This window comes from Lygodium microphyllum, chromosome 4 (genome assembly GCF_053477565.2).
Source record: "Lygodium microphyllum isolate KBCC chromosome 4, Lygodium_microphyllum_v1.1.10, whole genome shotgun sequence".
NCBI classification, from domain to species: domain Eukaryota; kingdom Viridiplantae; phylum Streptophyta; class Polypodiopsida; order Schizaeales; family Lygodiaceae; genus Lygodium; species Lygodium microphyllum.
Genome location: NC_141138.1, coordinates 18,014,795 through 18,029,311, shown reverse-complemented (window position 1 = coordinate 18,029,311; position 14,517 = coordinate 18,014,795). Strand labels below are relative to the sequence as shown.

Here is a 14,517-nt window from a genome sequence, read left to right as displayed (position 1 = left end):
GAAGAAGATAGAATAAAAAAGAAAGAGAGAGAGAGAAGATGAATGATAAAAAGAAGAAGTCGGAGAGAAAAGGGAAAGAAAGAGGAAAGAGAATAACATTTTTTTAATTAAACATTTTTCTTCTCCCCCTCCCCCCTCTCTCTCATGCATAGGGCCTAGGTTTTCTCTCTCTCTCTCTCTCTCCTTATTTTAATTAAACTTTTTAATGTAAAGGTTTTGTTTAATTAAAATAAGGAGAGAGAGAGAGTTTTTAATGTAAACATTTTATTTAATTAAAATAAGGAGAGAGAGAGCAAAAAAAAAGAGGAGAGGGAGAGGGGAAACAAAGAGAAAGAGAATTATAGAGAGAGGAAATATAAAATGAGAGAGAGAGAGAGAGAGAGAGAGAGAGAGAGGAAAAGAAAAATGGAAAAGAGAGGAGAGAGCGGGAGAGAGACATAGAGAAGAAAATGAGATAGAGAAAATAAGAAGAAGAGAAGAATTTGAACACAGTGAGAGGATTATAGAGAGAGAAAAGATAAAATTTAAAAGAAAGAAAGAGAATTATAGAGAGAGGAAATATAAAATTTAAGAGAGAGAGAGAAAAGAGAAGAAAAAAGGAAAAGAGGAGAGAGGGGGAAGAGAGACAGAGAGAAAAAAATGAGAGAGAAAATAAGAAGAAGAATTATAGAGAGAGAATTATAGAAAGAGGAAAGATAAAATTTAAAAGAAAGAGAAAAAAAAGAGACTTTCTTTTTAATTAAAAGAGAGAGAGAGAGAGAAATATACAAAGAGTAAAAAAGTAAGAAGAGGAGGGGGAGAGAGAGAGGGAGAATAGAGAGATAGAGAAAATATAAAATTTAAGAGAGAGAGAGAGAGAGAAAAGGAAAAGAGAAGAGGGAGAGGGGACATAGATAGAGAGAAGAAAATGAGAAGAAAAAGAGAGAATTTGAACATGGAGAGAATTATAGAGAGAGGAAAGATAAAATTTAAAAGAAAGAGAAAAGAAAAAAAGGAAAAGAGAGAGAGAGAGAGAAGAAGAATAATAATAAGAAGAAAAAAGAGGAACAAAGGAAGAGAGATGGAAAAAAAGAGAAAATTATTTTTAAAATTTAAATATTTTTTGAGAGAGAGAGAGAGAATATAAAATTTAAAAGAGAGAGAAGAAGAAGAGAAGAAAAAGATAAAATTTAAAAGAGAGAGAGAGAGAGAAGAAAAAAAGGAATTTTAGAAGAAAGGGGAGAAGAGGAAAAGGGGGTAGAGAGAGAGAGAGAGAGAGAGAGGAGGAAAAGAGAGAGAATATAAATATAAATAGAAAATTATATATAAGGAAAAGATAAAATTTATATATTTTAAGAGAGACTGAGGAAGGGGGGGGGGGGAAGAAAGTGAAAGAAGAAAAAGAAGAAGAAGAGAGAGAGAACATACAAAGAGAATTATAGAGAGAAAAAATATAAAATTGGCTAACGTTGGCGTGGACACCATTTTCAACTATGAATGATGCGCACTCTGTGTCACGTATTTATTTCGGAGAAAGCGATTCAATATGGTGTGAGAAGCGACTTTCCTTGTCACCTGAGTTCGCAATGCCCAAATTTTAGTATTGCTCGAGTGAAGCTGCTGTGCAGCTGTGCAGGAGCACAGCTCAAAAGTCTCATCTGTCCAGCGATGCCACATTTCCTTGGGTTTTGAAGCTAAGCAAGGAGTTGCTACCTGCAATTTAAGCTCTTCGTTTTCAAAATGTAGAGACCATGTTTCCTGACATGGTCTCGACATCACAGGCCAGTCTGAAATGCTCAAACTGTAAACACTGGATTGATGGCAGGTACACTCCACCTTGGATTCGTGAGGAGCTTGTCCTGAAACGAATTGTGAAATCAACAGAATTAAAACTTGGTGGGGAAAATGAGAACTTGATCTATGAAGAGGCGACTACTCGCGTTGTGGCCATCCTTAAAGCTTGTGCCAAGCAGAAGGATCTGCACGAAGGCACTAGGCTACATGCTGCTATTCTGAAAAGCCAGCTATTTAGTAAGAGCCCTTGTGTAGCAAGCAGTTTAGTCTGTATGTATGCTAAATGTGGTGCATTTGAGAAAGCACAACAAACGCTTGATGAACTTCAGGTTCGGGACGTTGTTGCTTGGTCGGCGTTGATAGCTGGATATGCCCAACATAGACAGGGTGAGAAAGCACTAAACTGCTTTGACCAGATGCTACACGAGGGCCTATGTCCAAATGCAGCCACCTTAGTCTGCATTTTGAAAGTATGTGCTACTATGGGATCAGCTACCAAAGGCAAACAAGTCCATGATCAGATTGTCAAACAAGGGTTGCTTCTAACAAATGTTATAGTTGCAACTGCTTTGGTGCATATGTATGCTAAATGTGGCAAACTTTCAAAAGCACGAGAAGTGTTTGATGAGCTTCACCTTCGGGATCTAATTACTTGGAACACATTAATTGCAGGATATAGCCAACATGGATATGGTGAGGAAGCACTCTCCTGTTTTGAACAAATGCAATGTGAGGGCTTTTATCCAGATGCAATCAGCTTTGTTTGCAGCCTAAAAGCGTGTGCCCTTGTGGGAGCAGTTACCAAAGGCAAACAAATCCATGACCAGATTGTCAGACAGGGGTTATTGGAAACAAATATTGTGCTTGGCAATGCTCTAGTGGATATGTATGCCAAATGTGGTGCACTTCCAAAAGCACGACAAGTGCTTGAAGAGCTTCCAATTCGGGATGTAGTGACTTGGTCTGCACTAATTGATGGATATGCCCTACATGGGCATATTGATGAAGCACTGAATTGCTTTGAACGTATGCAACAGGAGGGCCTCTTTCCAAATGCAGTCACCTATGTTTGCATCTTGAAAGCATGCAGCAGCACGGGAGCAGTTACTGAAGGCATGCAAATTCATGATCAGATTATCAGACATGGGTTGCTGGGAAAAGGTATTGTGCTTGGCACTGCTTTGGTAGATATGTATGCCAAATGTGGTGCACTTACAAAAGCACACCAAGTGCTTGAGGAGCTTCCATTTCGGGATGCAGTGTCTTGGAATGCGTTAATTGCTGGATATACCCAACACGGGCATGGTGTTGAAGCACTCCATTGCTTTGAATGGATGCAATGTGAGGGCCTTTGTCCAGATGCAGTCACATTTGTTTCCATCTTGAAAGCCTGTGCCATAGTGGGAGCAACTAACAAAGGCAAACAGATTCATAATCAGATTGTCAGTCAGGGTTTGTTGGAGACAAATGTTGTACTTGCCACCAGTTTGATAGATATGTACACAAAATGTGGTGCACTCCAAAAAGCACAACAAGTGCTTAATGAGCTTCCAGTTCGGAATACAGTGACTTGGTCTGCACTAATTGCTGGATATGTCCAACACGAGCATGGTCAAGAGGCACTCGATTGCTTTGAACGAATGCAAAGCGAGGGCCTTCGTCCAGATGCCGTAACATATCTTTGCATCTTGAAAGCCTGTGCCATCATGGGGGTAGCCACCAAAGGCAAAGAAGTTCATGATCAGATTGTTAAAGACAGGTTGCTGAGAACGAATATTGTGCTTGGCAATGCTTTGGTGAATATGTATGCAAAGTGTGGTTCACTTCAAAAAGCACAAGAAGTGCTTGAAGAGCTTCCAGTTCGGAATGTAGTGACTTGGTCTGCACTAATTGGTGGGTATGCAGCACACGGGCATGGGGAGGAAGCACTCCATTGCTTTGAACAAATGCAATCTGAGGGTTTTCTGCCAGATGTGGTCACTTTTGTCTGTATCTTGAAAGCCTGTGCCACCATGGGAGCAGCTAGCAAAGGCAAACAAATTCATGATCAGATTGTCAGACAGGGGTTGCTCGGAATGAATACTGTGCTTGGCAATGCTTTGGTAAACATGTACACAAAATGTGGTGCCCTTTCGAAGGCACAACAGGTACTTGAAGAGATTCCGTTTCGGGATGTTGTGACTTGGTCTACATTAATTGCAGGATATACACAATATGGACAAGGTGAGGAAGCACTAGACTGCTTTGAACAGATGCAACGTGAGGGCCTTTGTCCAAATGCAGTCACATTTGTCTCCATCTTGAAAGCCTGTGCAATCTTAGGAGCACCTGCTAGAGGCAGACAAATTCATGATGAGATTGTCAGACAAGGGTTGTTAGGAACAAATGTTGTGCTTGCCACAGCTTTGGTGGCTATGTATGCCAAATGTGGTGCAGTTCCAAGAGCAGCACAAGTGCTTGATGAACTTCCGGTTCGGAATGTGGCAACTTGGTCTGCATTGATTACTGGATATACTCAATATGGGCATGGTGAAGAAGCATTAAAATGCTTTGAAAAGATGCAATTCGAGGGTCTTTTTCCAGATGCAGTAGCCATTGTTTGTGTGCTTAATGCTTGCAGACACTCAGGTCTGCTGGATGAAGCCCAGAAGCATTTTGAGAGAATGAGCACCGTTTATGACATTACACCAGGTTTACAGCACTATACTTGCATGGTTGATCTATTTGGACGTGCAGGGCATTTTGACAAGGCAATAGGAGTGATCAAGGAGATGCCATCTCCTGATTATCTTCCAGTCTGGGATGCTCTGTTGGGGGCTTGTAAGATATGGGGAAACGTGAAGCTTGGGAGATTGGCCTTTGATCATGCAGTACAACTTTATTAAACTGATGCTCTAGCTTGTCTGTATCAGCAACGTCTATATACATTGTTACACAAGAAAATGTAGACAGTTGGAAGCCTGAAGAATGAAAGGAGAAGTAGCTTGCCTATATGAGTAATTATTTTTGCAGCTGCTGTCTGGCAAGGTGAAACCTTGAGAGTGGAAAGGGAAGAATCAAAGAAACCAAAATGTATTTGGTGGATGATGTAGATGACTGATAATCCTTCTCTTCTACTGGAGGTACCAAGCATGCATATAAATGTCACACCATGTTACCCAAGCTTCCAATGTGACCACAGTTTTGATGGTGAAAAGACTTCAGGGAACAGTCAGACTTTGTCTTCATTTTACAACAGGACATACAATCTTTGGGACAATGGTCACATTGCTGCATACATGTATTGGAAACAGAGAAGTGCAGCATAGTGTTGCATAAAACACTCTCATGTTTTGGAATAGAAGGCTCTTGGTGAGGACTATTGTTTAAATGAAGTCAGTCTGCTTGGTGTTGGATATATATGATCTACTATAGTGGGGATGAGGATCATTGACCTCTTAGAGGTTGCCTATATATACAGGGACCATGTCAAAACGCTGGTCAATGGTATGCAGGCCCTTCTGCACTCCATGGCAGGTTCAAGGTATTTCACCACACTTCTCTTTCCACTTTGGCTTGAGAGTCGAATATGATACCTTGGTCGTTTGGAGCACTTTGTTTTACTGACAATGGTGGCCCAGAAGTGCTGATGTGTTCATGTCCCATTGTTTGTGGAACTTGCCTTTTGTCTAGGGACGTGGTGGGATAGAGGATGATTGCTACAGGTTGTGTTAACAAGTGTTATCCCTGTCACCAATTTGGACACATGGCAAGCATGGCAAGAGTATGTTCTCGGTATTGCAGAGAGAGGTGGAGGTGAGACTGGGGACGCCCCACAACATAAGGATCAGGAGGATGGATTTATAGAGGTGTGTAACAATAGGCATAAAATGGTAGTGCTGGACAGGCTTGAAGAAGGCCCAGTTAAAGGAAGAAAGGTGTCAAAAGAGGCCAAATGGCCAATTGGGAGTAGAACAGGCTGACAACCTCAAAGGGTTAAAGATCAGTAGAAGCCTCTCATGAGCAAGAAGGGAGAGATTGGGAGAAAAGACAAATTTTCTTGACTAAAAGCTACAGCTAGTTTTAACTAGTGGGATGATGAAACAATAGAGGGCTCATGGGGAGGCTATATGCAGGAGAACAGCTAGCTGTCTGATTTTGTTGCCAAGATGCCCCATACCTGTGGAGTTCTGGAACTATGATTGCCGAATTACTTAGACTTGACTAGCATCATCAGACTTTTTCAACATTTGTGTGGACATGAGGAAACTGAAACCTTGGTTGGGAGTAGCGCAGCATGGATCTAACTTTTGTTATTGCTTTTCTTACCCATGCGTGGACAAGAATAGCCATCTGGCTTGTGCATTCAGCATTGGCTCGCACTGCTGGAGTATCCATGGGGCATTTGTTGCATCATTGTATGTTGTTAACCCTCGGAAGACCAAGACGAAAAAAATCTAGAAAATCGGAAGTGGAAGACAGTCCCAAGGCAAGAGGAAGATGGAAGACAAAGGCGCACTCAGGAAAATCTGAAGATATGAAACGTAGGAAAAATTCTAAATGTAAGAGGAAGCACGCAAGAATAAGCGCACCTTAATATTTTAGTAAGAAGAGTGCCAGGCACATTGTAATTTATTTTGTAAGAGAGCACTGGGCTCTCCCGTGCAAGTTGTAAGAATGAGAGGCACAGGTTAAAGCCAATGCTAATAGGAAGGAGGAGGAAAAAAAGTGGAGGAATGGACAAAGACTGGACCGAAAAGGGGATGGCTGCCCAAGGAGGAGATAGGGTATGCATAAAAGTCAAAAAGTGAATGAAGAAGCTCATTCTTGGTGTGGTAAAACTTGCTCTTTTCTTGCTTCTTGCTCTTGCTACATTCTTGTGTATGAGAGAGAGAGAGGGAGGGAGTGTGTGAGAGGGTGAGAGACTGTGGAGCTCTTCTCCTCCTCTCTTCATCTCCTTTTTCTTCTCTTCTCTTTTCTCATGCGTGTGGCTGTGGAGCTCAAAGCTTAGAGCTTGGAGATGGAGCTTGCTTGAAAGCATATCTTAAATCGTGGAGCTACTGGCGGATTCGTGGGAGGGGGTAACTCGATCGGATTCAAAGGTATGTTCACTACATTTATGTGTGGGAGAGTGCGCATGGCTATGTGAGAGGTAGACATAGCTCTCGGTTTGAAACACTTGAAGCAATAAGCGGTTTGTGGGTCTTGGCGGTGTGTTGGCGAGAGCACCGACATTCTGTTTCTGTTGTTGGGACCAATAGATTCAAGCTTCAGTGCTTGCATGCTCCAAATCAAGTGACAGATTATGAGTTCGTCTTCGAAATGGTGCTTGGTTTTAGGTAGGAAGCGAGGGAGTGGGGGGCGATTTAATCTCTCTTGTGGATTAGTTCAGGATTAGGAAGCTGTGTGTACATTGGTAAAAATAGAGGAATAAAAGGTGAGAAAGAGGGAAGAGAGATCTTATTTACACATCGAGAGATTGAGAGAGAGAGAGAGAGCTATTGAGAGAGAGATAGAGAGCTACATGTTAAGAGGTAGTAACATCAACAATCCTTGGTATCATCGCATTTGTGTGCTCTAGGTTTGCTTTGAGTCTCCCCTGATGTTTATTGCATTAAGTTAGAACCCTAGGTGCATTAATAAGTAGTGCATTGGATTGGTTTTATCCTTTTCTTGCCATTCGGTGGTTTTTCTTGCGCTACTCAGATGGCGATCCACAGGCCTTGGATGGTCGATTTTCCATTGGACTCGAATGCCCGAGTTGCTTATGTTCACTCGGACATTTGACTTCGACAAGAGTCCACTCGGACTCGGATCACCTTTTGGGCCTTAGACGGCCAAATTGGACACTAGGATGGGTATCCCTTGTTCGAGTTTGAGTCCTCACCACTTGGACGGTCACTGTTTTCTAAGAGCTTACTCGGACGACCAAAATTGGGACTTAGATGATCGAATCTAGAACTTGGACGATTGAATTTGGGACTCAGACGGGTTGTCCAAAATACTAATTTTGCCCATTCTGACCATTCCAAGACTTGCTAAGGCCAACTTCTAGCTACCCAGCACCCTAGATTAGAATCTAGGCCGTAGATGAAACCATAGAGCCAATTGTGCCCAAGACTTTGACCCAACAATCTAGGAGTGAAATTACCAACCATCCGCTGCTTACCCCTTGGTAGAGACCTAAGTTGACTGCCTATATTGATCACCCATTTGACTACCTATCAAAACCTACAAGGGACCCAAAATTAAATGTTAGGAGTAATCACCATTTGTGTGAAAGAGTTGCAACTGCATGCAATTGATGGGATGTGATTGACTTCATTGAAGATTGCACCTTGCATCATAGACACTTAAGCGCATGTGAAAACTGGAAAGCTTGATTTCACATAGTTTACATCGAGTCACACCACTCAAGTGTATAAGTGTGTGTGCATTTATAGACTAATTGGATTAACAAGGAATACACTAAAGGGGAGTAAAGTAAGAAACGAACCTACCAATAGGAGTGTAATCCCTGAAACTAGACGAGTGACCCAATACACTAGTGTTGATAAACATGGGATCTAGAGCATGGCAGAAGCTATGGAGGATGGAAGATGAACGTACAACTCAAGATGACATAGACTTAAATAGACCAATTGTAATACAAGTGAATTAGGTTCTAAGTTAGATTAGCTTGGACTCATAAACACATTCTTGTGTAAGATGGACAATAACACTGATAATGACTCAAACTGATAGTTTCATTACCTTGTTATGAGTGCATTGGGAGCTCTTTAGCTCAACCGCCAAGACACACGGACCACGTATTGTTCAAGCGTTCCAAGCGAGTACTAATGGCTACCTCTTACATAGTCGACACGTTATCCCTCTCTATGAGTGTAGTGAGCTTACCTTAATGCCCGATTGCGATGCTTCCTCTCTCAAGCACTCGGATAGCTCCACGATTCTTGATGCAAGCTCAAGCATCCTCAAGCCTCCACCTCCAAGCTCCATCCTCCATAGCCATGTGTGAAACAAGAGAAGAGAAGAGAGAGGACGGTGGAGAGCTTCACCTTCTTGATCCCTCACTCTCATATACTCACTCCCTCACACTCTGACACTCCCTTCCTCAAGCGCACACAAGCAAGCAAAGAGAAGAGAATGAGAGAAGAAGAAGAGTCCACTTTGCCACATACCAAAGAATGAGCTCTCATTTCTCTTTTGAACTTTATATACAAAGCGCTAAATCTCATTTGGACGGTCATCCCCTTTTTACATGGCCAGCCATAGGCTAGGTCTTTTTTTCCATTGTTCTCCTATCTTCCTAGCTTTCTTCCTACTGCTCATCTACATTTACAATTTGCACAGGTCAGAGCTCGAGACTCTTAAAATAAATCACGGCGCTCCTTGCGTTCTTTTACAATAATATTGACTTGTACTTTTTCTTGAGCACCTCTTCTTGATTTCGAACTTTTTCACACTTCTTGTGTTTCTCGATTTTTCTTGGCATGCCTTCGTTTTCCATTCCACTTTTGCCTTGGCTCTATCTTCTGCTTTTAGATTTTCTCGATTTTCCACCTTGTTCATTTGAGGGTTAACATTACCCCCCTCCTAGTTGAGTGCCAGTCCCATGGCACTTGTTGGGGGATGAGTCGGACTCTGATGCTGGAGTAGCCAAGTAGCTCTTTGAGTTTGTGTACGAGTTAAGTTGGAAGGTGTGTTGGAGGGATTTATAGAACTGTGAGGCCCTTGAGTTGGAGACGATCCCTTGTGTTGAAGGGATTTACGGACCTGAAAGGCACTTGAGTTGGAGATGATTCCTTGTTTTGGAGGATTTATGGACCTAAAAGGCCCTTGAGTTTGGACTGAGCCCTGGTTGTGGAGAGAGGATGGTGGGCGGATTTGGCGTTGAAATTGAATATTGTGTTGGATGGATCCGTCACCTGGCCCTCTACGGTGACCTTCTTATGTACTATTCAAAATGAGCTTCATCATTCTCTTTTCGATAGGGGTTGTGGCGTCCGCCCCTTGGTTTGTTGGGTCATCATGGTAGGATGTTTCATAAGATGGGAGCACATTGCATGGATGAAGGGGTTGCTGAAGCTAGGGGGAGGGGGGCCTTCGGTTGTGCATTACGTGTGGTTGTGTGCCATTGTCATGTGGTGCATTGTGCGCATACTAGGGGAATGGAGCTTTAGGGTGACAGGTCTAACTACAAGCAAGTGTTATTGTCTTGGGTGTGTCCTGCCCTTGATGTGCCCTAAGCGTGACGTGGGGAGTTAAAATGAGGCTAGGGGGTTAGAAATGGAGCCGGCCGACCGAAGCCACCGGACGCACCTAACTTGAGGACCTCTAGGTGCATTGGCTATGGTGGATGTGTAACTTGCAATGGTGACACGTGATACTTTTCCTCTTTTATTTATAAATAATAATAAGAATAATAATAAAGTTACATAGTTGTGACATGAGTTTAATCTTCGTCATCGGAGTGAGGTGGAGAAGAGGTCTTAATAAATTTACTAAGGAATCGATGGCTTTGAAAATACCCCTTGAGGTTTAGGCAGACTTGAAGGGTGGTGGTGGTGAGGAATGGATGATTGAAGTGGGTGAAGTGGCTATCATTCATGTCCTCTAGTAGAGTTACACAAAATGAAGGCAATAGAGTGGCTCACATCATTAACCGAAGCCATCGCGCAACTATTTATAGCATTAGGATCAAAATGAAGCACTAGGAGGCCGTGCTTCTACGGGGTGGGGTCTTGCCTAAGGAGTATCCTAAGCAATCTAAGGTAATTACAAGTGGTAATAAAGGCGGGGTCAGGGCATGAAGAGAATTGGTTAGTGAATTGGATTAGAGTATCATACAAGTTTTCTGACATGAAGATGAGGACATCTTCATATGTAGTACAGTGATGATTATAGATTACAGGGAAGTCATAATGACTGTGGACACTGGAGTCAAAATCCACTCCTACCCTTCGAGGATAAGGCATAAAGGTTGGGTCGTTCCGCTCGAAAGGTTGAGTGTTGTAAAAGGCCATCCAAGTGTCCAGGTTGGTGTCATAGACACTTCTTCTCCATATAGCTTGGCATTTGTAGCTAGGCACAGACTGTGGTACTTCAAAAATTTTATTTTGCCAAAATTCAACGTCTTCTGTGGCCCATAATGTGCGGTTTTGCTCTCTCTCCTCCAACCATCTTTTTTCGAGTATGCTTCTGATGTTAATCACCTCCTCCACCACCTTGATAGGTAACACTCTACGTAGGGTTGAGTGTTGTAAAGGGCCATCCAAGTGTCCAGGTTGGTGTCACAGACACTTCTTCTCCATGTAGCTTAGCATTTGTAGCCGGGCACAGATCGTGGTACTTCAAAAATTTATATTTTGCCAAAATTCAACGTCTTTTGTGGCCCATAATGTGGGATTATGCTCTCTCTCCTCCAACCATCTTTTTTCGAGTTTGCTTCCGATGTTAATCACCTCCTCCACCACCTTGATAGGTAACACTCTACGTAGGGTGGTGTGCGGAATTCGAAGTTGAGGTCAAAGGGGCTCCTAGCCATTTCTTGCCTCTCCTAGATTATGAGGTCAACGTGAAAGCTTGTTGGGGTGTCGTTCGCACATGGTCAGATAGGTGCATGGGGTGCCCTCACTCCCTTGGCATTCCATTTTCTCCTTGTCTCCACCATTTGCTTTCTTTTTTCTCTTAGTGCCGCCTTTCTTTCTGCGGAGGTATCTGCGTGTTGTTGCTCTTCAGGCCCCAGGAAAGGAGGCGGTGGTACAAGCTCATCTTCATGTGGTCCCATTTCAAAGTTCACATCCACCTCCCTTTCCCGACTTGGCTCTTGCTGCTCCTCTTCGAGGAACCCGAGTGCATCCACTTCCTCTGATGTTCGCCCTACCAATAGGAGATAATGGCGTTGTTTTTCAAAGCTTGGGCCATCCACTTCCTCTGATGTTAGCCCTACCACTTCCTCTGATGTTAGCCCTACCAATAGGAGATAATGGCGTTGTTTTTCCAAGCTTGGGCCAACTCCACAAGGTTGTGGTGGCATCTGCAGTCTAGTGTTCAGTGCTCTACAGGCCATTCCCAGTTTCTTTTTCATTGCCTCCATGGACTCTCTCTCTTTTGCTTGGGTGACGTCCAATAGGGTTTCTAGGAAGGCACGTTGTTGGGTATGGAAGCTCACTTTGGCGGCCTCCACTCTGCTTTCTCGGCAAGTACCTTTCTTTTTCGGCTTGAGCCAGGCGATGTACCAAAGCTTTGACCCTCTTTTCGTTCTGATTGGCCCATTCCTCCACCCTCTTGTTCATGTCTTCGAGGCTTTCCCCCTGCCTTTGGGCTAGCACTATCAGCCTTCGTTCTTGGTCTTCCATTTCTGCTCTTAGCTATTGCTACTCTTCCTGTGCCATGGTAGCCTCTTGGGTTAGTCTCTCCATCTCTGTTTCGTACTTGCGAGCTCTTTCCTCCCTCATCTCCTCCAGCTCTTTTGTGGCTTTAGTGAGTTTCTTCATTTGAGCTTGCAGACCTTTATAGAGTGCCACAATCTCTTCATTGTGTTGCCGTATAAGTGTTGTGTGGCCTCGGTTTCTCTGTTCTAGTGCACCTGCCATTTAGCTTCTGTCTCTTCCTTAGCTTGTAGCTGCTCTTTCAGTTCATTGACTTCCCTTTGGGCCATGGCCATTTGGCGTGTTCTCTCTAGTTGGGATGCCACCATGGCCTCCTTTTCAGCTTCAAGCTCTGCTATCATGGTTCTCTTCTCCTCCTTAGCTCTCTCTAGTTGAGAGAGGAGCTCCTTGACTTCCCTTTGGGCCATGGCCATTTGGCGTGTTCTCTCCAGTTGGGATGCCACCATGGCCTCCTTTTCAGCTTCAAGCTCTGCTATCATGGTTCTCTTCTCCTCCTTGGCTCTCTCTAGTTGAGAGAGGAGCTCTTTGACGTACTCATCATATTCTTTGGGTGGCCTCTCTGTTGCGGGGACGGAGGTTGTAGAGCATGCCACCTTTGCTTCTTAGAGTCTTGCCTCGACTCGACGTCTGCCACAACTGGTATTTTGGTCCCTACCAGGGGGGTTCCTTCTCCTTCTCCTTGGCCCATTTTCTTACTTACAAAGTGTTGGACCCAAGCCATTAGGTTGTTGGCATCCACTTGGGTCTTAGAACCGGGAGCGGAGATGGCAGTGGTGATGGTGGGCGTCGGGAGGGTGGGGATGGGGGTGATTGAGGCCTTGCCCTTGCCCTATTGCAGTGCAGGTGGCACACACTCAGGCACACATGTGCTTGAGCTAGGCCTCTCATCTCTGATGGGGCTTGCAGGTTCTGGCTCATCTTACCTAGACTATTGCACAATGGACCTGTGCGTGGCGAGGGCCATGTCTTTCTCCTCTTTTTTCCTTAGCTCCTCCTCCTCCTCCTCCTCCTCTTCCTGCTTTCTCTTCCTTTCCTCCTCAGCCTTTCTGGATTCCATGCAGGCCTTTTGCAAGTCCGCCTTTTCTTGTTTCCTCTTCTCCTCTTTCTACCGTTCTTGTGGAGTTTTCTTTTTCGTTTTCCTAGCCTTTCCCCGGCTAGTTTTCTCTTCTTTTTCTTTGCTTTCCTCTTCTTCGCTCAGCATCCTCTCGCTGGACTGTGCCTCTCGTTCCTGGTGAGGTGGCGACTTGTTTGGTGTTTCATCCACCCTCTCTCCTCCCTCTTCTCGCCCCTGTCGTCCCAAGGCTTCCCTGATGATTGCAGTGAGGACCCCATCAAATCCAATGGCTGCAGCCTTTGAAGACGAAGCTTTCCTTTTAGCTTTGGTGGCAGGAGATTCTCCTTCAGTGGGCTGCCCTCTTGTTGGCAAGGCTTTTGCTGAGGTCTCAATGGTCTTTCTCACAAACCCGTTGAGGTTGACCTCATCCAGCGACTTTGCTGCGACACTCTCTAGTAGGGGGACGTTGATGCGGCTCATGATGGAGTTGTATCTTTGGCTAGAAAATAGCACATAACATAATATTAGTGAGTTTGGGAATCTTCCAATTTCCATTTTTTGAATACTAAAAAGGTGGCACCCGGATAACATGCCCATAAGTTTCTCAAAACCATATGATGTGACCTATCATTGAAAAGCGCTTGAAAAATGGATTCTATTGAGCTATATATAGAGTGCTCGATTTGGAGTTATATTATTCAAGTTATTACAAATCCAAAGATTTAACCACATGTTCCAAACTTATGGAAAATTCCCATATTCCCCAATATGGTGTTACATGCACCATCTTGGCTTGGAGTTGGATTTCGGGATCAAGAATGTCTGCCAAGCTGATGCCGTCATTGGTGTGGACTTTTACCTTGTCCATCCCTAGTAAGGCATATACGTCTCTTTTTGGCTTCCTTTCTATTTTGTTTGCTAGGCCTAATGCATTTTCCACCAGCTTTGGGGTCAATTCAATCTGCACTTGATGAGTTCTCTCCCCCTCATGCATGGTTATGGTGCTATGGTTTATGTGGAAAGTCCTCAGGAACTCTACACAATGGAAATAGTCCACCCTCCCAGCTCACTACTTACATGTATTTTTGTAAATTGCATTGCTTGATGATCTGCCTTACCGCCCATTCTTCAACGGCCACATCATCTAGGTTGAAGATATGCCAGAATTTGAACTGGTTGAAGGCTTGCGTTTCCACCGAAAGTCCATACTTTGCTTGTTCTTCTTATGAAAAAGGCAATTTGCTAGCCTTGTCTTGGCTTGCTATGATGGGTGCTTGTCATGAAGCCATATTCACCATTAGTGGTTTTCAGAATAAG

The 14,517-nt window shown here is 43.8% G+C and overlaps 1 protein-coding gene across 1 annotated transcript; it reads left to right on the top strand.

Annotated features, from left to right (window-relative positions):
- Nucleotides 1-1,471: 1,471 nt before the first annotated feature.
- On the top strand, nt 1,472-6,611 carry LOC148036838 (pentatricopeptide repeat-containing protein At2g39620-like). The gene has a single exon (XM_087675735.1). It carries the CDS (start codon nt 1,731-1,733, stop codon nt 4,656-4,658), a length of 2,928 nt encoding a protein of 975 aa, XP_087531861.1. The 5' UTR covers nt 1,472-1,730; the 3' UTR covers nt 4,659-6,611.
- Nucleotides 6,612-14,517: the final 7,906 nt, after the last annotated feature.

What these genes read in the sequence shown, in the direction of transcription:
- LOC148036838 (XM_087675735.1), top strand. Translation starts at nt 1,731, where the DNA reads ATGTTTCCTGACATGGTCTCGACATCACAGGCCAGTCTGAAATGCTCA.